This window comes from Pollicipes pollicipes, unplaced genomic scaffold (genome assembly GCF_011947565.3).
Source record: "Pollicipes pollicipes isolate AB1234 unplaced genomic scaffold, Ppol_2.1 Scaffold_6052;HRSCAF=7182_pilon_pilon_pilon, whole genome shotgun sequence".
NCBI lineage: Eukaryota > Metazoa > Arthropoda > Thecostraca > Pollicipedomorpha > Pollicipedidae > Pollicipes > Pollicipes pollicipes.
The window spans coordinates 26,194,641-26,218,855 of record NW_023596805.1 but is presented as its reverse complement, the minus strand read 5'-3'; the positions used below and the strand labels follow the sequence as shown (position 1 = coordinate 26,218,855).

Below are 24,215 nucleotides of genomic sequence, written 5' to 3'. Positions count from 1 at the left end.
ACGGCTGCCCCGCTGCCTCGCTGCCCGGCTGCACGGCTACATGACTGGACGGTGTCGCGCAGGCTGGAAAAAAAATCTTGAAATAAAACGGTGCGGTCGAAAAAAAGATCACGCACAAATGTCTAGACTCCTGTATACGAACAGAGATATCACTTTTGGGACGATGGGGCACAATTGTATTGCCTACTGAGTTGTAAACCGGTGTTTCGCTGTCAGAAAGTGCGAACAAAAACTATTACAGGTGGCGTTTATTTTCACAGGCAAGGAACACGTTGGATTTTCGAACGATGAGGTCTGTGCCTACTCTTTAACACCACGCTACACAAAAGGTGGTAGCATGGGGTTGTAAGTGCTGAGTTTAGTGGAGTGTGACTGCCAGCAAAGCAGCCGTCTTCCGGTCACACCCCGACGACCTAGCCCCACCTCTAGGTCACCCGCACCGTGACCTGGCCAGCCCCGCGGCCGTCACGTGACCCTGCGCCGAGGTCAGGTACTCGGTGGTGCACTGCAGCACACCGCGCCCGCTTCACAACGGCCTGAAAGCCCGGCATTAGTCATCAGCTATTTCGGAGTTGTTGCTAAGCAGCCGATCAACAACAGAACGGGGACGCGAAGCGCGGGACGACGTGCATGTCTGAGTGCATCAAGAAGGCCATCCTTAGCCACAGCCATAACATGCAGCCTAATGTAAAGCGTCGTTGAAGTCTTGCCAACTGCACTCCCACAAACTGCAAAAAGGTAGACGACGTCGATTAAAAAAAGACTCGCGCATTACGACCGCAGCTCCAAATGCCCCAACTGATCCGCCCTCGCCACCGCCGCTTCTGTCTACGCCGAGGCCAAGGGCCCACAGGCAGACATCCGGGGTCGCGGTGGAGTCCGGACCGCGCCGGCGGCCGGGTCCACGGTATCGCCGGCGCCCTCGTGCTCGCCCGGCCACGCCCTCATGCTCAGGTGAAGGCATAGTCTCACCCGACACGGCCGGAGCCGGTCGTGTTCTCGGCCCCCGGGTACGCGCGGCTTCGGACCTGACGCAAGGCCGGAGCTAAACACACGTGGGACGAGTTGAAAACGGGGGGGAGGGGGGGGGGCGACCAGGAAAATATATGAGACGAGCTAAACACGGCGTGGGGAGGGGAAGGGGGGGGGGTTGACTGAAGAGAAATGGGACGAGCTAACAAAGGTGCGGTCCGAGAAACAGCTGGGACGAGCAAGCATGGGGGCAGTCCGGGAGACGCATGATAAGAGCTAAACACAAAGGGGGGGGGGAGACAAATGAGACGAGCTTAACACCGTGGCGGCGTTCCGGGAGACGTATGGGACGAGGTCTTGCTGCAGCTGGTACGGTTAGGAGCCCCTGTAAACATACACCACACTGCTAATGTCACGAGAGTGGCGGTGCGCTGGCGCCGCGCTCGTGAGCACGGCTCCAGCAGACTGTCCTTAAGAGAGAAAAGGAGCCGGAACAAATGTGGCCTGCGTTCACTGTTCTGCTTCTTGTCAATGAAGTGGATGTCAGGTGTGTGACTTTTGCTCATTGCGTGTTGCCCGTTTTCATGTTTTTTTTTTGTGTGATGAAGAAGTACGCAATGTGGACGGAACGTGCGTACTGCAGCTTGAGATGCAGCCAAATGCTCTGGAAAATGGTATTGCCCCACAGGTTTGATGTACTGTTTTGGTGGAGGTATATTCTAGTATCGATAATAACGTATCAAACCATTTTGGAATGAGCCAGTATTATCTGGATGCCGCTCCCAGTCAATGTTCGTGACAAATAGATCGAGATGCCCACCAGTTCCGCTGCAGATGTCTGCAAGATTGAAAGGGCGCATGCAAAGCAGGAAGGGTTTGTATTACCAGTGTATGCTGATGGTGTGGACCGAGACTCTGTAATCCATAGCATGTAGACGCCAAACCCTATATGCTGGTAGGGATGACAAACGCCGTATGCTGATGGGAGTGATGAACGCTATAAACTGAGGATGTGAAGCTGAGGTATGACTCCACTGCTAGTCGCAGTTACAGCTCCATCACCAGTCTTACACAAAATCATATGTTTGGGTGAACAAATGGACAGAAGGATCCCTATGGCATCCAAACAGCTTGTGCATCGCTTCGCCCGTGGTGTGAACCATAGCTCCGCATATGAGGTGATACACAGAGACTGTAATGGCGTGATATCAGTCTATGATGATACACTGGTGTGAGACCACTTGAAGGGGAGTCCGCACCCGCAAGCACAAGCTGTGGGTGCACACCTGGGGTCGGGACTCCTCGCAGCGCCCCTTCGGACGACACGTACGCTCACGAACCGCCACCGCAATCCAGCCTCCTGTCATTGTATTCCGCGTGCATTGAGCATGTCGCTACCCACGAAACAATCGCGAAATTTGCAGGATGCGGCGAACTCACGCAGGGGACGTCGGACGGTGATATGTATCCAAACGCCGTCTCATCCCGACGATGCTGTAAGCTTTATTGACCAATCACCGGCTCCGCACACATGTCGCAGCCAATCATGATCCCGTAATTCAGAGTGACGATCCCGGGCACGCCCGCAATCTTGCGACGCGGCTCCATCGGCCCGGCCCCGTGACTGCTACCGCCCTGCCACCTGGCGGCTGTCTTCGACACTGCGGCTATCGAGCGCCCGGAGCGCGCGACCGAGTCGCGGCTGGAGCATGTCCGCGTGGGGCAGATGAATAAACAGCCGCGCGGGTGGTGAGCGGTGGTGTCAGGACTTGTACGTGCCCACATCTGAGCTGTGCCCTCCATCACCAACAGCTGTCCACAAGTTGCGACCTATGACGTCGGAGGTAAGTGCGTCAGTGCAGCTCGTACGGTTTGATGGATGTGGCCTATGTATGATGTCGGTACTTATGACGTCATAGGTGCTTGTGACGTCGGTGCTTGTGACGTCATAGGGAGCAACGCATAAAGGTACAGGGGCTGCAGTTGAAATGGCGATGACTAGGGTCCGGCACATTTTGGCCTCTGGCGTGCGTTTAACCGCAAATTGGGCTATAATTCGACATCTTTTGGCAGCGCATCAATGAAAGCATATTCGAAGGGTCCGAATTCAGCGTCGAGTACCGATTCCGCTTAAAATGATTCTAAGCCAAATACAGCCCGCTGATTACAAAAATGAGAGCCATTTTTGTTCGAAAAGACCCACCTCCAAAGGTCAACTAGCCATGTAGGCAGTCCGCACCGCATCTGTATGCATAACAATTCAAGGTCGATTGCAGTGAAAGAAAGGTAAAAAAACAGTTTCCAATGTCAAAGCACGGGGTAGTATCCTATTGCCGCTATATGAGACGGATTTTTACAAATAAGGCGTCATTAAAAAGCACGTTGTCTGTTACAGCCTCGGATTTAAAGAATACTAGAATCAAAGTAAAATTAAAGGTCAAATTAAAGTTCAAAGGACACGGCGGCGTCACATTACCACCGCATGGGGCTGATCCATCCTTATCAGGCGTCATTAGAAAGCCCGTTATCAATTCCAGTCTGCGATATCAAGACGTCAAGCTTCAATGTCGTTTGCGGGGAAAAAGCTCAGAGTAAATTTTCAAGGTGAAAGGGCGATGTGGCGTCGTATTACTGCTGTATGTGACGGATATGCGTAAATAAGGCGTCATAAGAAAGCCAGCTGTCGATTACAGCCTCAGATTCCAAAAAAATCTGAGCCAAAGTCAAAATTCAGGGTCAAATTCAGCGTCAAAGGACGGCGTAGCGACGCACTGCCGCTGTATGGACTAATCCGTATAAATAAAGCACGATTAGAACGCCCGTTGGCGTTTCCAGTCTGTGTTTTCAGATGTGAACAGAGTCAAAGTGAAAGTTCAAGGTCACATACAAAGATCAAAGGACGGAGGTAGCGCACTGCGGTAGCCAGCGCCGCGCCACAAATGTGGCACAACAGACTTTCTAACGGCGCCTTATTTGTACAAATTTGTCCCATACAGCGTTGTACGGGCAGAGGCGATGCCAAGATCCTAATTGCCTGCCCCGCCGTGCGGATCCAGAATCAGTGCTATGCGGATATTGCAGATGTCCGAAAGTCTTAGTGACGAAGCGATACATGAAACTGGCGCAGAGGTTAAGAAGCGTCCACTTGCCCACGAGCATGGTATAGTCATACAATGCATGCACTTCTTTTTTAAGAATGAAACGCTCTCATTGTTCAAAAGTTTTATGTAACATATTCTCCCACGAAATGTCGATGGCGATTAAGTTGCGTGCATTACAACACTAAAAGAGGATATATGTTTTGTTGGCTTAGGGCTTTTCAGTACTGCCGTGGGGGGCAGTTTGAGAGCAATTTGTGGACACACTCTACGGTCTCTCAATTTTCGAACGGTCATTTTACGAATTTTACTTAAGTTACCAGTTTTCAATATGCTCCTTGTCCTTACTGCATTGTCACCTCGGAGTAAACATTTTACCGCTCACTGTAGATGTTCACTCATCACACGAGCCATATGTAACATCATGTAACCGGTAAACTGAGTATGTACATCAGCTTTGTTCATTGAAGGAGTCAAAGACGTCGTTTAATTCATTCGTAATTCAATTGAACTTCAGACATCTTTCTTGTTGACAAGAAACAGCATGGTGCAGAAATGAGGATTCAAAAACTAAAGACGTCATTACCATGAAAAAAGTAGTATTTGTATTACCACGAAAAAGGGTCTACTAGCTGTTTTGGGGTCTCGGTCTCATTACTTATAACATAGGCATGACCATAAAGCTTCCAGTTTGAATGAAAGAGGCCTCCCAAAAATAAGACCAAAAATATGCTCTTGACCTCCTTCTCACTGACAGGGGATCACTGTTCTCCTTCCCTGCTGTGCCCTCCTGGTATCCATCTGCAACAAAAGGGCACCTGCAGATCTGCCAGGGGATCATACCGACATCTAAAGGAGCACCAGCCTGAAATTAAATAAGACACTGACCTCATGGCTGAGCGGAGACCACGGAGCGTCACGAGCTTTATCTGGAAGTGACCCCGCGCCACGGACAAGGGATTTTGTCAGCTTAGTTGCTTCAGCGCTCCCAGAAACTTCCTCCATTTTGACTTGTATTTTTTTACCTGTCTTTTTCCCTTCTAAGTATTGTCCTTTTCTTTGTTATCCAGTTGACTTTAATCCCTTTTGACTTTCGCGGCATTAACTTTTACTTTCTAATAGTCATCTTTTGAATTCGGCACTCATGTTTGGATATTTTTGTGTTTGTTATTTGACTTGTTGCCCTTCCGACATTTTGTTATTAAATTTTCATGCATTTGGCTGCCATCCCTTCTGACTTTTTGCATTTTAGTTTTATCGTTTTGACTTTTTGTAGTTAACTTTTTGTTATTTTGGCTTATTGCTATTTGAATTTTGCCGATTCCAATTTTATCTATTGGACTTTTATCAATTTTGAGTCTTTGCTTTTTGACCTATACCTGCGATCTAGAAGCAGTCACGCACGGCTTAGCTCGGATAACCGCATGGCATCATTTTTTGGGGGCAGTGGTATTGTCTGTGACATCCATTTTGCATTTCCGGGCAATATTATGGGGTAACTCTGAAATCCGTTATCTTCATCGGGAGTTCTGCTTCATCTCGATTCCTGTGGTCTATGTATTTTGAAAAAAAATGCTTCCTTCTTGTACAATTGTAGGGAATTCAGTGACTCGGGATAAAATCAAACTTCCAGACTGCAAAGGAAGAGTGCATAGCGGTGTCCAGCAGAAAGTGGCACCATTTCGTAGCGCGCAGTCTTGCACATTTAAATTGACACTGATTTTGTAGGCTGGTCTTCATAACTGCGTTACGCCGATCAAAAACTAGCCAACATGAAAATTAAAATGGTTTGTATAATAAAACATACTTTCATTAAGCAAAAAATTACGCGCACCTGAGGCGCGCAACAACAAATTAATAACAAGCATGCATGTGGCGGTACAATTAATAACATATGCATTTCTTACACCATATTTGCAGTAAATTCACCCTTACCATAGAGTTTACAGCGCATTCTTTTATATCTAATAGAAGCCGTCTAGTTTTAACCTCAATTTCACACAGGTATTGGTGATTGTAAATCATTGATCACGAGCTTTAAATCATAATTGAATGTTTTGAGTATTGCTGATTACACTCATGTCGTTGATTATAACTGTTGACGCCATGAAGTACCTGAACTGAAAACGTGGTATGATGCCAACCCCAGACCAAAATTGGCACATATTACTCACGTGACACACAAAACTCGTAACTGAAATGTAATGGCATTGCTTTACACGGGAGCTGTGACCCAAATCCAAAGACAAGAAAAATAAGTATGTCGCGGAATATGGTCCCTTAACTTGATTCGTTAATGTAGCCGAATGGTTACTGCCCGAGATAAACGAAACATATATGTTCGCCGTAAAGAGCAGTGCATCTCCCAACACTACAACCAGGGGTGCACAAGCCTGCCTACTTGCCTACAGCCGTCTTTGGGCTTCTTCCGGGCCGCTAACACGAGACAGCCCTATTGAATTTGCTTTGGCTTACAAGGCAGGCCGAAGGCAGCGTAAAGGAAGCGATGTAAGGAATTTGGGAGACGTGTTTGATGATGACGATGATGATGAGGGTTTGCGGGGCGCGCCGCCTACTGAGGTCAATGTCCGTCCATGATAGTCAAGTGACTAACGAGGTGGGTAAATGGCTAGAAATCCGATCTGAGCCAAAAATGAAAACAGCCGAGTCATGAGAAGAACGCGAGAGTCGTCACCAATAGTCTCTGAATATGCAAGAACTGGAGCATCTCGTTCGAAATACCGCAACCGCTCTTCGCTGAAATTTGGGCATGAAGACAGAATGTGGTGAACCGTAAGTGATGCATCGCAGCCAGGCCAGTGATGTCGTTCCTCACCGCACAGAGAATAGCCGTGTGACGCGTGCGGGTGACCAATTTGTACCCTGCAAACGACCTTTTCTTCTCGTCTCGCGTCGCGTGAGCTCGGCGGTCATAGCCTAACTGGGGCTCAACAGCTTTCAACTTACTGTTCGCGGTGGCTTACCATAAACGTTGCCATTTTCCTTTGATAAGTGTCGTGATGCTGTGGCAAAAGTTTCTGGTCGGCAGGGGCACAGTGCGAGTGCAAGGTGAGCCCGCTGCTCGTTTTGCCGCCGCGTCTGTCACCTCACTACCTGCGATACCCACGTGGCTGGGTATCCAACATAGCACGACGGTTTTGCCCGCACGATCCAACGCTGTCAGGCCAATCAAAATGTCCTGTATAATGGAACACGGCGAGTTGAGAGCTGTCAAAGCCGATAAGCTGCTCAAGTAGTCGGAGAGGATCATGTGTACGCTGTCTTCGCCAACTTCGATGCAACAAAGGGCCTTATTTATGACGACGAGCTCAGACGTGTGCACAGAGGCGCTTTTGGCAACGAAAATGACTTGATGACTTGGCCGTTTGCAGACACAGACCCTTCTCCCGTCTCCGCTCTCGAGCCGTCCGTATATGTGGTTTGAAAGTCTGTGCACGAGGCAATGTGCTCCCAGCCCCGTAACTTCAGGCCGGTGCTTCAAACGCAGCGCATAAAACGTTTGGAAATCTAACCAACCGGCATAGCAAAACGTTTTGTGGATTGCCACATCGTGAGCTTGCCGTGGGGTGTCAGTGTCGTGTTGTGCTGTGTAGCTGTCGCTTCAGCGCTATCGACGGCAGGCCAAGTTTGAAGCCTGTCACCGTGTTAGAAGGTGAATGGTTGCTACATCACAGATGCATGGTGGCTACATAGGTCGCATGTTTCAGGGTGAACTTTGGCCTATAAACGGTAACAGATATGTGTACATGGTGGTGGAACCGTGGCCCCACAAAATGCTGTTTTTGTAGTTAGTGGCGGATGGTGTGCGGGGTTGCAATCAGCTACTGGTGAAGCATCACTTCTAAACCATTTTAGATACACTGGCATTATTCCAGAAGGCGGCGCCGCTCGGCGCAATCTGTCTTTGCTGAGCGGCCTGGTTGGGCGCTTTGTGTAGCCTTGTTCGCTATGACCACATGAACAGATGCTTCATCGCCTAACAACTTTTGCCGTCAGTGAACATGACATGCAGTTCACATCAGCGTTGTTATGCTCCGTACGCCATCCTCGAACAGAGCCAGGCAGCATGATCAACAACATATATGATTTGCATTGCATCACAGGCGTATGAGATATCTTAGGCTTAAAATGAATCAATTTATTCCGCTGCGTTACCGCCATTTCGTTATTCAAGATCACAGATCAAATTACGAAAGCCTGCAGTGATGGATACATACACATGTAAATGTGGCTATGGTGGTATCGTTATTAATGCTTCGAAAAGAATGTGCTCACTATATTGAGCTATCCAGATCTGTTTTTGTTTTGATTTGCATTCCTTCTTTGGATTTAAACGATCAGACTGCTAAAATGCACCTCCGCGTTAGCTGTTCTCCTTAAAAATTATGAGAAAAGGGACACATGGCCACGAAAACGAGTGATTAATATGTTTTAGGAGCATTTTTAATGACACGAATAGTGATGAGACAGATGGCTATTCACGGGTATTTTGCAGCAGACAGTTCGGGGAGTTTGTGTATCCCTGACTGGAACACCTCCTTCCCTCGTAAAGCTTCGCACACCTGGAGCCATAGCACGCGCAAAGGATTGAAAGTCAAGCTGGGAAGCCCCGTGGTACGGGGCTATGCTAAGTCCTTCATGACTGACCTCATTTCCGTCCCCCACATCCCCGAGTACGTGCCGCCGCTCGTGGCCGTCACGGAGGAGTGCCTTCAGCACCTCAATAAGGCTTCTAGAGAGGCCTTTTCGATCAGAATGGGCTCGTGTCTCCAGTCTCCCCCTCCCCTCTCTGAAACCTCCCCTGCGTGACTACTATGCTGCTTGAATGAGACTTCTTTTTGAAATAACGCAAAATTTGATGCATTGTCTTTCACCAAATTAAAGTGAAATAAACCCGTTAAGAAATCAACAGAAATGAGGGGCGAGGGTAAGGTATGCCACCGGTTGTCAGGTTCTCGGCTCGCCCTCCCCCCCCCCCCCGAATCATTTACAGAAGTTTACACCCTTAGTATTGCCTCCTACCCCACAGCAAAATCCTTGTTCGCTCCCAATCATATGCTCATAAGAACATATGTAGGATATGTAGTGGATCACATTTGCATGCATGTATTATGTGTTCTTATGTGGAAGAAATGAAGGAAAGATGAAACGCACGGTAATGTAACTTACCCCACATCAATTGTATGACCATACGCATGCTATACCATGACCATGGGTGGTGTTCAGCACTTAAGCTAATAACTTACTGCAATGTCTTTCTTTTCGTCTTAAGTTCCATTGCCTAACGCCTCCTGTCTATTATTTAAGTGTTTGTTATTATGTCGAATCTGTGCCGTTGGTGAACTTCACTTCTACCGCGCCATCTCTCACAGCGGGTGACTTTTCCGAGCCTGTTGCACCCGTTTCGATGCTGAAGCGGCAAAAGCGACGCCAGGCTTTTAACATCCCTTAAGAAAACAAATACGTGTGGGGAGGTGAAACTGACGCCTCGCTGTGGCCTAAGTTCATCGCGGTTCGTCATCTTTTCCGTTTTGGGTAGCGGGTGTTTTGTGGTGAGAGGCTTCCACGCAGTGTTGTTTTCGCGTACCGGGACTCCCCCAGGGCTGAAAAAGGGACTTTTTTGTCACCAACGAAATGGAACCGTCTGAAGTATCACCTGGAGTCAGATCTTTCAGAAACAGTTGCAATATATCTCTAAATGCAATAAACCACAAAAGCAAAGATAGACTAAACGCAATGCGACATAACTATCGAACAGCTTCGTTTCGGGAGTTCATTTGCACTTAAGTTTTATTAGCTAGCCATCAAACACTGAATGAGGGCTGAGACTCACATTACAGAACTATCAGATAAAGGCGTACTTAACATAACCAGCCTAATGGCGCATAATTTCCTATTCAGCTGGCGGGGGGGGGGGAGGGGCAAGATTGTACCTCCTAACCAGGGATGCCGTTTCCTAAATTTGGTTATCATCTTACCCGTTATTTTTCATTATCTTAAGTTGGGAGTTCAGCCCGCAAAAACTAATTTTGAGAAACTACATCCAGCTGCAAGTCTGGGGAGAAAACTGCTTTGAGTGCATCTCGGAGGCATGCTAAGTCATTTTTCTTCCTGCACCCCCTTCCTCTTGCCCTTCCATCCCTCAGCCCAACGCATTTTGCAAAATTGCATCCCTGAGGCCCTTTATTTGCCGATATCACACGGTCTCAAATGACACGACGATTTAAACGGTGCGCAGCAAATTAAACACGTTCGTCGCAAGATGCTGTGGCCAGCCACGATTCTTACGACTAGTAATAAACCTAGTTATTTGGTATTTTATACTGTTTGGTATGTGAAGTGAATCTTGGCAGAAAAATCTGTGAAAAGCACTGATCTTAGCGACATTGGAAACGAACTTTGTCACCACCGATCTGTGACGTCAGCACCGATGTAGTATAGTTTGTAGCACCTGTTTCTGTCACCTACTTATAGCTATCATGATTAAAGCTACTATGTTTGGCAGCATTTTATGGCTCAACTGCTCATACAGTGAAACCAGTTTTGAATGTGATCAGCTGAACGTGGTGCGGCTAAGCAGGGCTCCAAAACTTTCGATTTTCGATCTTTGATTGCAGTCAGTTTGTATCAGCGTGGCACCACATAGACATAGGAAAAACACGCTGCCTCAGGTGGGTTCCATGCTGCTCTTCTAGAGAGCCGGTCATATCCTTCACTTCACCCATCTGGCCTTCGGACTGCGCTGTCCTGAGGCAACCACCCGCTGGCCTTCTGGTGCAGGAGCCAGTGACATCAAGTCTCTGGATAAACCGTTTGATTAACTGTTCTGTGCATTTAAAGGTCAGAAACTCCGCCACATGAAAAGCTTCCTCTCAACCATTTTTCACTAAGCAGGCCTTAACAGCATAGCGCATGTCCCCGTGAAAGCAATCGTTTTGCTCTCTGGCAGGCTAATTGCCGCTGAACCAGGCGAATGGACAGAGAAATAGAAACACTAAAGCATCGTTGTCACATTTTCCATGTGATGCTACTTTGGGGCCCAAATTCCGACTGCAAATTCAAGTGCGGCGTCTTAAATTCAGGCGGCGAAAAATAAGACAGCTCTTCGAATGTAGAGCCATCTCCACATTTTCTAATCTACGTGTAACGTAACTTGTTTTTCATTTTCTGATATGTTTGAATGCATACAGCGAAAAACCATTGCTCTACGCTTTCCTAATCCGGAGAGGTACACGTTTGGAAGTTGGGAAAGTATTTATTTTGGGATGTGGACACTTAATATACCTGTGAGGGAAATAACATAATAATGGTGATAACAGAAATACAGGTAACGTTGAAAAAAAATTAAAGCAACAATAATGCTGTATCAGGTGACCTAAAAGTGGTAAATTTACAAAAGCTGCATGAGACACCAGTATTATATGCAGCACGTATATTTCTTAAGACTTGGATTACGCCAAACGCCTACCACATATTTATGCAAGTGACTAAGAAAGGCCGCTTCCTTCGTCCCACATATAAAAACGGATCAGTGTGGTTGCGTATGGTGAGGAACAAGTTAGTACCCAAGAAAAAAAAACTTTTTTCGTGACTAAATACATTTGCACAGGAGAAATCCCTGCCTTAGGAATGCCGTAACAACGTTTTTGGCAGTGTTGGAAGCCTACGAGGTTTTTTTCCAAAACGTTGCAACAAAACTCGTCTCTTGTACCGAAGTCGGCGACATCCAGGCCGTGAGAAATTTAGAACTCATGGGCCGAACATTCGATTTGCAAATTCTGACTGGCTTGGGCTGAGGTCATGTTTTAAATATTTCAGCATGTTAAATGTGCAGGCTGATCCTTCCCCGGTGAACCAAACTGCCTGCTGGAATTCCGCCTCGTTAATGCAGATGGCTCCTACGCGCATAAATAGATTTCGGGATCTGCAGGTCGCCTCTTTGACAATCGGTATCAATGATAGAACAGCAGCAGGCTGATGCAGCATAACAACCAGGACCTCAACTCATCTCTAAAAAGTGTGCATTGCGGGTGGGCATCTCTACCTACCCCTTCCCTCCCTCTTTCCTCCCCCCCCCCCCCCCCCCCCCCCTCCTAGTCGCCGTCCCGTCCGGTCGCCGGTGTCGCCTCCCCGATTGAATTTCCTTAACTTAACTTAATTTCCTTAGCTTCCCTGTTGGTCTATTTTAAAATTACGTTTAGCTGGTTTTTTCCGCTATATTCCAAACTACACCACTGTGTCTTACTTTAACGTAGGGCCCTGTGATGTGTGAGTGAAATAGATCCGAAGTGCTTCGCAATTTCATCTGTCCCGAAACGCAATGTTCATTGTTGCAGTTGCTGCCCAATTGCGCAAATTCCATTTTCACACCATTTGGCTTTTTACGCATGCCGTGTGACTCGGTGCCTTCAATCTTGCTTTTGTGTCGCTGAGAAAGAGGGACGGGCTCTTCTAGTTGACAGACCAAAGATGAACTTGGATTGCTTACATATACCCGCAGATATGGCACAGCGGACATTTATAAACAGTTTAAGTTGTCATTCGATTTGCTTATATTTTGGACAGTGTGGTATCACAGGCGGCGTCGGCGCCTGACACCGCAATGGCCGGTGTTTGGACAGATGGCAACTGTTGGGTAATTTGATGTGATAGCTCGAGTTGAATGAATAAACAAGCCCGTTAGCGTACCATTGATGCTTTTAGAGCCGGCGCCCAGTGATGGCTGGGCTCCTCCTTGGATTAAGATCTCAAGATATTTTGGCAATCTCGCGATCTTTGCATGGGTGTGCGTTTGTCTTTGTATTGGTTTTTCGTTCAAACTCAGCTCAAGCACCACGGGCAATCCCATCTACCTATGTATATTATTGTATCGCTCTATTTCAGTTTTTGTCAGGGCCGCGTTTAGATTACTAACACCCCGTAACACCATTTGCGTTGGAGCGTTTAGAGCGGTTTTATTTCCAAATACTGGGCATTTGCTCTGGCATACACCACAGACACATTTGTTTGCAAGCATTTTCAAAAGCATGTGTCAGAAGATTCACTGAGTGCAGCGTCCAAATTTCAGATCCATATTTCAGGGGGTCGGTTACTGCAGGTAAAAAACTACAAGACCTTTTACTGTCGTGTTAATTGCCGTAGTGCGACGCGGCGGCGAATCAATCGGAAGCCTGGGGAGACGCGGTGGTCCTGACGCCTTTCAGCGTCGTTAGATTTTCCAGCGCAGTTATCCTCCAAACTGCACATGTCGAACAAATGGCTTGATGACATAACTGCACGTGTCGAACAAACAGCTTGATGGCATAACTGCACGTGTCGAACAAATAGCTTGATGACATAACTGCACGTGTCGGGCAAATAGCTTGATGACATAACTGCACGCGCCGAACAAATAGCTTAATGACATAATTGCACGTGTCGAACAAATATATTGATGACATAACTGCAAGTATCGAACAAATAGCTTGATGACATAACTGCACGTGTCGAACAAATAGCTTGATGACTAACTGCACGTGTCGGACAAATAGCTTGATGACATAGCTGCACGTGTCTAACAAATAGCTTGATGACATAACTGCACGTGTCGAACAAATAGCTTGATGACATAACTGCACGTGTCGAACAAATAGATTGATGACATAACTGCACGTGTCGAACAAATAGCTTGATGACATAACTGCACGTGTCGAACAAATAGCTTGATGACATAACTGCACGTGTCGAACAAATAGCTTGATGATATAACTGCACGTGTCGAACAAATAGCTTGATGACATACTTGTGATCTGTGTCTGCAGGTCTGTTACATGGAGATCAAAACAACAAGTTCGTCAGTACCCTTTTCCCGCAGAATGAAAGCAATGAGAGATGTTTGCAGGTAAAGAGGATCGCACGGCATGCGGTGGTTACGCTCAAATAAGTCAGGGTCCCGAGTTGGCGGAGGTCACATCCTCAGTCTTGTCCCACTGGACAACGGCAGCTGGCATCCGACCCAAGGCTCGTGATGGCTGTGCGTCATAAGGTGGCGAAAGGCTCGGGTCCGGAGCAGCAGCGATAATCCCACCTGTTGAAGTTCTCTGCCACCAAAGGTGTAACCAAAGCAGCTCCGGCGGCGTCGCATCCCCTTCCCCAGTACCTGAGAGCCTTGCGTGGGTTTTTTGGACTCTGCATCGACATATCAGTACATCAACAGTACTGATCCGCTCCCCGATAGAACACCCAGGCTGCATGCGTGCCCCCCACTCAGTCTTTTCGCTGCGAAGACCGAATTCTGATATGTAGCCTCCTTCGCTCGCTACAACGCAAGCGGATGAATCCAGCCTGGTCCGGGCCGTGCTGCTCCGAGCCCACACCTCAGCTGGTCCTGTCCCTGCTGCTCCGAGCCCATACCTCAGCTGGTCCTGTCCCTGCTGCTCCGAGCCCACACCTCCGCTGGTCCTGTCCCTGCTGCTCCGAGCCCACACCTCAGCTGGTCCTGTCCCTGCTGCTCCGAGCCCACACCTCAGCTGGTCCTGTCCCTGCTGCTCCGAGCCCACACCTCCACTGGTCCTGTCCCTGCTGCTCCGAGCCCACACCTCAGCTGGTCCTGTCCCTGCCGCTCCGAACCCACACCTCCGCTGGTCCTGTCCCTGCCGCTCCGAGCCCACACCTCCGCTGGTCCTGTCCCTGCTGCTCCGAGCCCACACCTCAGTTGGTCCGGCCCTTGCTGCTCCGAGCCCACACCTCCGCTGGTCCTGTCCCTGCTGCTCCGAGCCCACACCTCCGCTGGTCCTGTCACTGCTGTTCCGAGCCCACACCTCAGCTGGTCCTGTCCCTGCTGCTAGGAGCCCACACCTCACACACGCACTCGTCTGGTCCACCGTTCCAGCATCGAGCGATGAAACTGCGCCGCCTATCTGAGTGGCGGTGGTACCGGTGGTGCCACCTGGCGTTGATGACCGCCACCTACATCACCGGCGAGCTGTCCCACTTCCTGCCCGGCATTGTCAGCCGAAAGATGGCGCAGGAGATCCACTACGGCGACATCGGCTGCGTGGAACGCGATGGTGTCACTGAAGCCGTAGTCGAGTGCTACACGCTCACTGATAACTCCAGGTGGGTGAGGAACGCAATCTATGGTTGTTCTGAGACGTATGTACCTGCACGCATGCAGGGAGCTGATCAGTCGCTGTCGTCGTGAGCTATCACACCTGTTGGCGTGGTGAAGCCTGGCAAACGTTTACACTGTGCTCGGGAACCGTACCGACTGTCAGCCCTGTGTTACCGATTGTTTCATTTGAGTTATTCATTCCAAACGGCCTTTTCCCATTTTGAACAGGCGTGATTCTCTCACCATTCACCAAGGTAACAATAAGTGCTGACGAACCATAACAGCATTTTAATAAAGGGCCGTCCATAAAACAATCTACGTCATTTTTTCCACGTGTCAACCCCCTTCCCTCCCACCCCCGCCCTCGCCGACTTGGTTGTGCACTGGTCACATTGAGCTACAGGTCGTTGGTTACGCTGTAGTAAGGGTAGCGTTCCATAACGGTAGGATCCGTTTGACCCCTAACTGAGCTAGAGGTGCGGAACAAAAACGGGCGTATAACTTCTCGCGAAAGAAAGCAGACGGTGTCTTGCTTTGCCGTTTTAAAGCAAAGGACAGAACATAATTTGCTACCATACCTAGGCGTAGCACCATGCTCTCACCCCCCCCCCCCCCCTCCCCCTCCTATTACCCATCGTTTACCTTCTGGTAAAAACCTCCCCTCCATGCGCAAGATAATGTATGGACTGCAAGTAAGAAAATCTAGCTGCAAGTTAAGCCAGCATACAGTACAATACGCCGTGACTTATATCCTCTGCTTACAAATGTGCAATAATATCTACAAGAGCCGCTATTTTCCAACGCCAGAGAAACCATGAACTTATATGGGGATGGAAAGTTCCTTTGATTTTCTCATCGCAATTCATTGTGTAGAGGGCTCAAACTACAATTTCCAGGTCAGAAATGGTCTGGAAATTGAAAGAAAAAACGAAAGTAAGAAAAAGATGAAGGAAAGAAAGACATGAAAGAAAGGAATGGTCTGCGTTGATTGGTGTTTCGGCTTCCAGTTGTACGGAGCGGAGCCAGGGCACGTGCGAGTGGACATACACGGGCCTGGGGTTCCAGTACCAGCTGCTGGCCGGGCCCGCCTTCATCGGCGTCTTCACCGTGGCCGGCCTTGTGTTCGGGGCCCTGGCGGACTCCTTCAACAGGTCAGAAGAGGGCGCAACAGGTCAGGGACGGTCTCAACGGGGCGGACACGACCTCAGGAGACTGGGGATGATCTCAAACGCCAGGAATGCGCTCAACTTGTTTGGAATAGCTGGGTTGATCTAGGATGTGTCACTAGGTCAAGGACGGCTTCATTCGACCAAGCTTGGTTGCACCAAGCTTGGTATGCAGCAGGCAGCAGGTTCTACCGGTCAGTATTGGTCTGTACACAGTTCAGGGATGGCAGTCCCAAGCTCGGTATGCAGCAGGCAGCACGTTCCACCCGTCAGTATTGGTCTGTGCACAGTTCAGGGATGGTCATATCAAGCTCGGTATGCAGCAGGCAGCACGTTCCACCCGTCAGTATTGGTCTGTGCACAGTTCAGGGATGGCCATATCAAGCTCGGTATGCAGCAGGCAGCACGTTCCACCCGTCAGTATTGGTCTGTGCACAGTTCAGGGATGGTCATATCAAGCTCGGTATGCAGCAGGCAGCACGTTCCACCCGTCAGTATTGGTCTGTGCACAGTTCAGGGATGGTCATATCAAGCTCGGTATGCAGCAGGCAGCACGTTCCACCCGTCAGTATTGGTCTGTGCACAGTTCAGGGATGGCCATATCAAGCTTGGTATGCAGCAGGCAGCACGTTCCACCCGTCAGTGCAATATCAACGGAGCGTAATGCTTACTGACTTAAAGAGGACCGAAACTTCGAGGAATTAATTTTAAAAAAACGGTATCTAAAGTTTTGCAGCGCAGCTCTCTGTTATGTCCATCCTGCTTGTCTTGACATCCAGTTTACACCTGCAGGCAACGGCTGCTGGCATTCAGCCTGCTTCTGCTGACCGTGTCTACGCTCATGATGGGATTCTCTACTCAGTACTGGCACCTGGTCGTCCTTAGAATGCTGACGGCTGCTGGGTAAGGTTCCGGCTGTTCTGGTCGGCCCGCATGGATGGGATGCAGGGCGGCGATATAGGTCTTGATTTGGTCAAGAAAAAGCTCTCACTTCAGGAAAAATGGTGTATAATATATGACCTTATGATATTACTATACTGCAAGCAATGCCTTACAGACAGCCTTTCGCGTCTCGTTGTCTTCGCTTCGATCGCAAATTAGCCGTCATTTCTTCCTCACTTAGGTCTTTGCGTCTGCGCCCTGCCTACGTAAATTTTGGATTAGCTCCTGATCCTTCAGTCAGCGCCCCTGTCTCGCTACCTCCTAGCTCAAAACCTGATCCTTCCGTCAGCGCCTTTACCTCACTACCTCCTAGCTCGGCACCCGGCCCCTTCCGTCAGCGCCCCTCCCTCAGTACCTCCTAGCTCAGCACCCGGCCCTTCCACCAGCACCCCTGCGAGCTCAGTCTACCTCCGAGCTCAGTCTACCTCCGAGCTCAGCAGCTGACCCACTTGTCCCAGGGAGGCCGGCTTCTCGCCGCTCAGCACCGGCATGATCTCGGACCACTTCCCGCCGCAGCTGCGCGGTATGGCTATCGCCATCTTCACCTGGGGCATCTACTTCGGCTACGGTATCTCGTACGTGGTCGGAAACTACGTGACGGCTGCTGACATCATGGGCAAGGTAGCTTCGCTTGGCTCTGAAAATCGATCCCATGCTTGGTTTTTGGAGCGACAACCTTCTAGTGTCGTGAACTTCCGATCCGTCTGTTGTTTATGGTTTTCGTTTTCTGACGTCAAACGTTCTTTGGGCGAACCTCTTGCCGCATGCAAAGACTGGGAGTCAAATGGTGGTGTGTGGTAGCTGCCTGACGACGCCATATGTGCCTTCCCGTCGCCGGGGGTCGCGGTCCCGGAGCTGATGGAGCTGACCCCGGTGACCTCGGGCTCTAGCCGACGCGTGAGGGCAGGCCTAACATAAACCGGACGGACGCCCAGCAGTGGAGAGTAATCGGGAAGTGTTCTCCAGACGTGATCTTTTAATTCATGACCATGTAGCTCTAATCACACCCATGATCATATAGTCATGGTAATCCACCGTCATGCCCGAGTTGGCCTTTCGACGTTTTTTTGCTTAGATAACGCGTTCGTAGAATACCGAAATATGTCTTAAAAGCATGAGCACACCGCCCGGCCCGACGATGCTCCACAATAAAGGCTCAGTCGGCCCCGTGTACCTGCATGGCACTTCGTCACTGGCAGGGCTGGCGCTGGGCGTTTTACGTGGCCGCCATGCCCGGCGTCGTGATCACCTGCCTGCACCTGCTGGCCCATGACCCGCGGGCCGGCCCGGCTCGGCGTCAGCTGACGCACCTGGCGGGGGAAGCGGTCGGCGACGGCGTCTACCAGCTGAGTGCGTCGACGTAGCGCGCAACGAACGTGGAGCGATTGGCGACGGTGGGCTGACAGCGGCCCATCCTGCCATTCGGCTCACCCGTTTAATCACTTGAAACTAGTGGTCGAGCATTTGGTCGAGGGTTTGTTTCATTATGCTGAAGGGTTTTTTTGTGAAAAAATGAATTGCTGTTGGGGCTCTACTTTGTGTTTGGGAGCACGCCGTGTTTTCGACAGAGCTTTACGGTGACGACGGCGAGGGAACAATATCCATTATTTCGCACCTTTTGCTGGTTGTGTCTGGCGTCAGTTCTCACACCAACATGGAGTGAAGGCGTGTATGCACGTGTCGTCATTCTGGCAATGCTCCTCTTGCGTGAAACTGGAGCGGAGAGCCCAATGGCGTGTCATTGTTGAGCCGCTGCCCGATGCTTCGCTCTGCAGCACTGCGTGTCGCTGTCTCTCTGGAGCGAGGCGTGCCGCTGTCGCTCTGGGGCGGGCGTGTCACCGTCGCTCTGGAGCGAGGCGTGCCGCTGTCCCTCTGGAGCGGGTGTGTCACTGTCGCTGTGGAGCAGGCGCCCCGCTGTTGCTCTTGAGCAGGCGTGCCGCTGTCGCTCTGGAGCGGGGTGTGTCACTGTCGCTGTGGAGCGAGGCATGCCGCTGTTGCTCTGGAGCGGGGTGTGTCACTGTCGCAGGGAGTCCGGGGAGCGTCTCCAGCGAGCCGCCTGCTGGCGACGCCGCTGAGGGCCGGCCTGCCACCCCTTCCAGTCGCAGTGGTGGCCGGTGGGTCGGCGGCCGCTGGTGCCAGCTGGCTGCCGACAAGGTCAGGGTGTTCCTCCAGCCCAGCATTCTGCTGTTGCTGCTCGGCGCCTCGATGAGGCACACCGGTAAGCGCGAGACGGACTTCTGCGTGTGGACACTGACGCTAAGCGACCACAGAGGCGGCATCTAGCGGTGTCCTGGGCAGGCCGGGCGGAGGCTCTGCTTCATGGTCCCAAGTGGAGGACGGGGCGACAACCGCGATATCCACTCAGTTCAGAACAGCCGGTTCCCTTCTTTGGCCATCGCCGCACCAATGATATCTGGATAATATCTTAATGATATCTGGGTGATATCTGGGTGATATCTGGGAGATATCTGAGTGATATCTGCGTGATATCTGAATGGAAATATAGCGCGAACTAAATGTCTTCTCGCCACGGACATGGAAGACACCCACCAGGCACCCCCGCCGAAAGCACTCTCATGCCATGCGGAAGTCATGTCGTTGTTTTGGTTAGATGGAGCTGGTTTCGCAGTGTGTTACGGCGCCAAAGCCATAGCGGCGAGAACCGGCATCCATCTCGCAAGTGGGGCGGGGCCAGGCTTAAAATCATGCAATCAGAACGGGATCAGTCAGTCGGCATACCAGTACGGCAGATCAGTAAACAACCAGTGCGGGATCAGTTAGTTGGCATACCAGGACGGGGATCAGTAGACAGTCAGTACGGGATCAGTCAGTCGGCATACCAGAACGGGGACCAGTAGACAGCCAGTACGGGATCAGTCAGTCGACATGCCAGTACGACAGATCAGTAGACAGCCAGTACGGGATCAGTCCATCAGTAGGGGATCACTCAGTCGGCATACCAGTACGGGGGATCAGTAGACAGCCAGTACGGGATCAGTCAGTCGGCATACCAGTACGGGGATCGGAAGACAGCCAGTATGGGATCAGCACGTCGGCATACCCGTACGGTGGATCAGAAGACAGCCAGTGCGGGATCAGTTAGACGGCATACCAGTACGGCAGATCAGACAGCCAGTACGGGATCAGTCCTTCAGTAGGGGATCAGTCAGTCGGCATACTCGCACGGTGGATCAGAAGACAGCCCGTTGCGATCCTGTTGTCCTTGCCGGTTCCGTGGCAGGGTCTAACGAGCGCTGTTACCTCCCCAGCTGGGTTCTGCTGGTCGACCAACACGCAGCTCTACTTCCAGACCTACTACCCCACCGCCGACCTGGGCCTCTGGCTCTCCTGGGTCAGCCTGGTCGGAGGCTCCATCGGGGTCACCGTAGGTTAGTGTGCCGGCAGGGGCGCCGGACAGCTGAACGTTACGGCACACTGGAGGCAGATGACGTCATAAGGGCGGTGCGTCGAGTGGTGCGCCGAATCTAAGCCTTGCGTTTGGCGTTTGCAAAGCGTCAAACACCGAGTAATCCGGCCCTGGTCCGTTGTTCTGCCGCAGACGGTCTGGCCAGCGCGTGACCCGATGGTGTGGTCTGCCGCAGGTGGTCTGGTCAGTGACCGACTAGTCAAGAGGCTGGGCCTGAAGTCCAGGGTCTGGGTGCTATCAGCTAGCCAGGTCGGTTTCAGCACCAGCAGCTCGAGGATCGTTGTTGGGTTGGTGCAAACGCACTTCAGTAGTGCACGCGGAGCCGTGCACCACGCACTGTGTTGACGGCGCTGGCTTCCGTTCAAATGATGACCCATCGTGACATGCGAAGCTGGGGAAGGGGGAGTGGGACGGATAGTGCGTAGTGTAACAAGGCTGCTTCAGGGAGACCTGGCATATTCTTGCAGCATACATTACAGACTAGAGGTGGAAGCTAACGTGTCAATACTGTGGCGCTAAGAAAACTGGCGATCACCGACGGCTAGACTTAGAAATGGAATGGTTTAGACTATACTTAAGACAATGGTTTTGAATATCCCCTCATGGACTACAAGGTGCCTATTTCAGCGACAACCAACTTATAATGCAGAGCCTTCCCTCCGAACCTTAGCTGAGGCCATCTTTGAACAAAGCTGTTTGATAGCGCATGGCGTTAAACGGTAGTGGTAGCGGAAGCGCCGAAGAAGGGGGCAAGAACCAGTCACCCCTGCTTTGGAAGGCTAGCTCTAGCCACCAGCGGGCGTGCCGTCTGCGCACGCCGTCTGTGGTGCCGGGCGTGCGCTAACGGAGTGTCGCCCTCAGCTGCTGGCCACCCCCTTCGCCGTCGGCACGCTGTACTTCGCTCCGCAGGGCTGCTTCGTCAGCCTACTCACCGCCTACCTGTTTGGTGCGTAGACAAGCGGGGTGATAGCGAAGAGTGTTTGGCCGAGTGTTCATCGACGAACACGACGAATTTTGTGAATTTCAAGGAGAGCTTAACTTTAAAAGAGGTAGATGAATATCAGTGAAGGAAAGACAGGGAAGGCTAATTAAGATCATCAACCACAACTTCAGTCCACTCTCAGCAGTCGTTTTAACAAAACCGCTTCCCTGCGTAAACGACTTTCACGTGGCACCGTTCTTTTCCTTCCGCACTTGATCTGTGGTTCAGATTCTTCGACCAAAGCCAGATTATGTCTTCTACTTCATCACATCTTTACTATGTCTCCCACTTGCATGACTTACTTGGCATGTATCGTCAGTTGCATCCCTTCGTTCTGTTCTCCGCTGCTTCCCTTTATTTGTTCCGTTTCGAGACTGCGCGTGGTAAACGGTCTCCGGCCCCACCGCTCGTCGGCACGAGACGGTGCACCTGCTCCCCCCCCCCCCTCCGCGAGGAGCAGATGTTCAGAGTTACCGGCCGCCGCTCCGTAGCTGTAGAGGTGGCTTAGCTCGTGCTCCCTGCCATCGCTGAAGTGGTTCAGCTCCGCCTCCCACCTCGGCAGCCGAGATGTGGTTCGGCGTGGTGCTGGCGATCGTGGTGGAGCTGGTGACGCCCGACATCAAGTCGTCCACGGTGGCCATCTTCCTCTTCATCATCAATAACGTGGGCGGCAACATGCCGCTGGCGGTGGACGGACTCAGCCGGGCGATCGGCTACCGGGAGGCGCTCTACGTGCTCTACCCGGGCATGTACCTGGCCAGTGAGTGTCGGGACGGGACGGGACAGGACAGGACAGGACAGGACAGGACAGGACAGGACAGGACAGGACAGGACAGGACAGGACAGGACAGGACAGGACAGGACAGGACAGGACAGGACTGGACGGGACGGGACGGGACGGGACGGGACGGGACGGGACGGGACATGACAGGACAGGACAGGACAGGACAGGACAGGACAGGACAGGACAGGACGGGACGGGACGGGACGGGACGGGACGGGACGGGACGGGACAGGACAGGACATCTGGGGCTTACTGGGAGGGCGCAGATGCCGACTTTCCTACGGGGCAGCCCAAAGAGCCACCCTGTGCCCTCAGGAGCTGGGGATGAGGCAACAAATACGTTAACTTGAATCATGCTCAGGACGGTCTGCTCTCCGTTTATCTGTGGAGTCACGCTGGAAAATATCCCCGGATAGAAACCTGATTGTTTCATTGACGCAAATCGGATCAGTGCAAACCTCTGGCCTTAATTGGCATGCCGAGAATGCGACCCACGGAGAGTGGTCATACAGCGGACGACATTTGGCAAATCATGGCAAAACATCGGTTGATTTTACATGATATATTTAACATGTCGTGCGCAGCATAACGGCCAAAATTTATTCAACAGTCTGTATGTCCGATATTCAGCAATCTAGGTTCGCTTTACTTTGCCACTGTTTCACGAGAGGTGTGCACGCCCTTTCGCAAATAGGCGCAACTACTGAGATCATTCAGCCTTCACTTGCGGTGACTCTCTGTAGTGCCCACGCCGACAGACAGGGTGACGTCATTCTTACGTCACGCTTCTCTGCGCCAGGCTCGGTCGTGTTCCTGATGACGGCGTTGGCTCTACGCCGAGAGGACACACATCTGTATAGCATCCCCGACTGAGGTGGCCGACACTTGTAGTCTGGCAGTCTGGGGTGGCCGACACCTGCAGTCTGACAGTCTGGGGTGGCCGACACCTGCAGTCTGACAGTCTGAGATGGCCGACACCTGCAGTCTGATTGTCTGAGGTGGCCGACACCTGCAGTCTGATTGTCTGCGGGGGCCGACACCTGCAGTCTGGCAGACTGAGGAGGCTGACACCTGCAGCCTGCCAGACTCAGAAGGCTGACACCTGCAGCCTGGCAGGCTGAGGAGACTGATACCTGCCGCCTGGCAGGCCGAGGCGTGGCGCCTTCGGTTCGCAGAGTTTACCGCAATATCGCACCTTTTGCGCACGAATACAATTATTTCACATTGGACGCCGTTTCTGTGCTAATGACCACTCCAGCTAGCCAGCCAGCATTAAGTGACATGTCGCCAATCAAATAAAATCGAAACAAAAATCCTACGAGTGCGCCGCGCTAGCAGCTGATAGCCCTATACCAGTGCTATCAAATGCAAACAGTCGTAATCTTCGAGTTTGCTTATAACTATTTTCCGAAGAGCCGTATTATAGTCATCACTCTGCGTGAAGGCTGGTTGCCGTGAGCTCTGCTCTGTCCAGGGGTGATGTTAAGGGTCATCACGACCGATACCGATTTGCATTATCGTCCAGTGATGCTCCCGTAATGACATCGTATGGGCACAGCTTCACCAATCGCGCGCGACTTAAAGTATTCAAAATTGGACGCCGTTTCTGTTCAAACCACTGTTACGGCGGGCATTCAAGCATGCAGTACTGTGCATTGTCGAGGGTCTAAAATCGAACCTCAAAACCGGCAAGCGTGGTGTACTGGCAGCTGATAGCCCTAAACTAGTGTT

General features: G+C 51.0%; 1 protein-coding gene across 1 annotated transcript; it reads left to right on the top strand.

Annotated features, from left to right (window-relative positions):
• Positions 1-2,706: 2,706 nt before the first annotated feature.
• LOC119104601 (putative sphingolipid transporter spinster homolog 1) lies at positions 2,707-23,706 on the top strand. Its single transcript, XM_037228323.1, has 12 exons — positions 2,707-2,816; positions 14,962-15,188; positions 16,191-16,334; positions 17,142-17,252; positions 17,750-17,912; positions 18,491-18,641; positions 19,318-19,509; positions 20,561-20,680; positions 20,894-20,967; positions 21,580-21,664; positions 22,263-22,460; positions 23,284-23,706. The coding sequence occupies exons 1-12, from the start codon at positions 2,805-2,807 to the stop codon at positions 23,355-23,357; spliced, it is 1,551 nt and encodes a 516-aa protein (XP_037084218.1). The 5' UTR covers positions 2,707-2,804; the 3' UTR covers positions 23,358-23,706.
• The last annotated feature ends 509 nt before the right edge of the window (positions 23,707-24,215 follow it).

Excerpts from the sequence above, each read along its gene's own strand:
- LOC119104601 (XM_037228323.1), top strand. Across the intron at positions 15,189-16,190 it reads ACGCTCACTGATAACTCCAG|TTGTACGGAGCGGAGCCAGG; the intron begins GTGGGTGAGGAA and ends TTCGGCTTCCAG. Across the intron at positions 20,681-20,893 it reads CTCCATCGGGGTCACCGTAG|GTGGTCTGGTCAGTGACCGA; the intron begins GTTAGTGTGCCG and ends GGTCTGCCGCAG.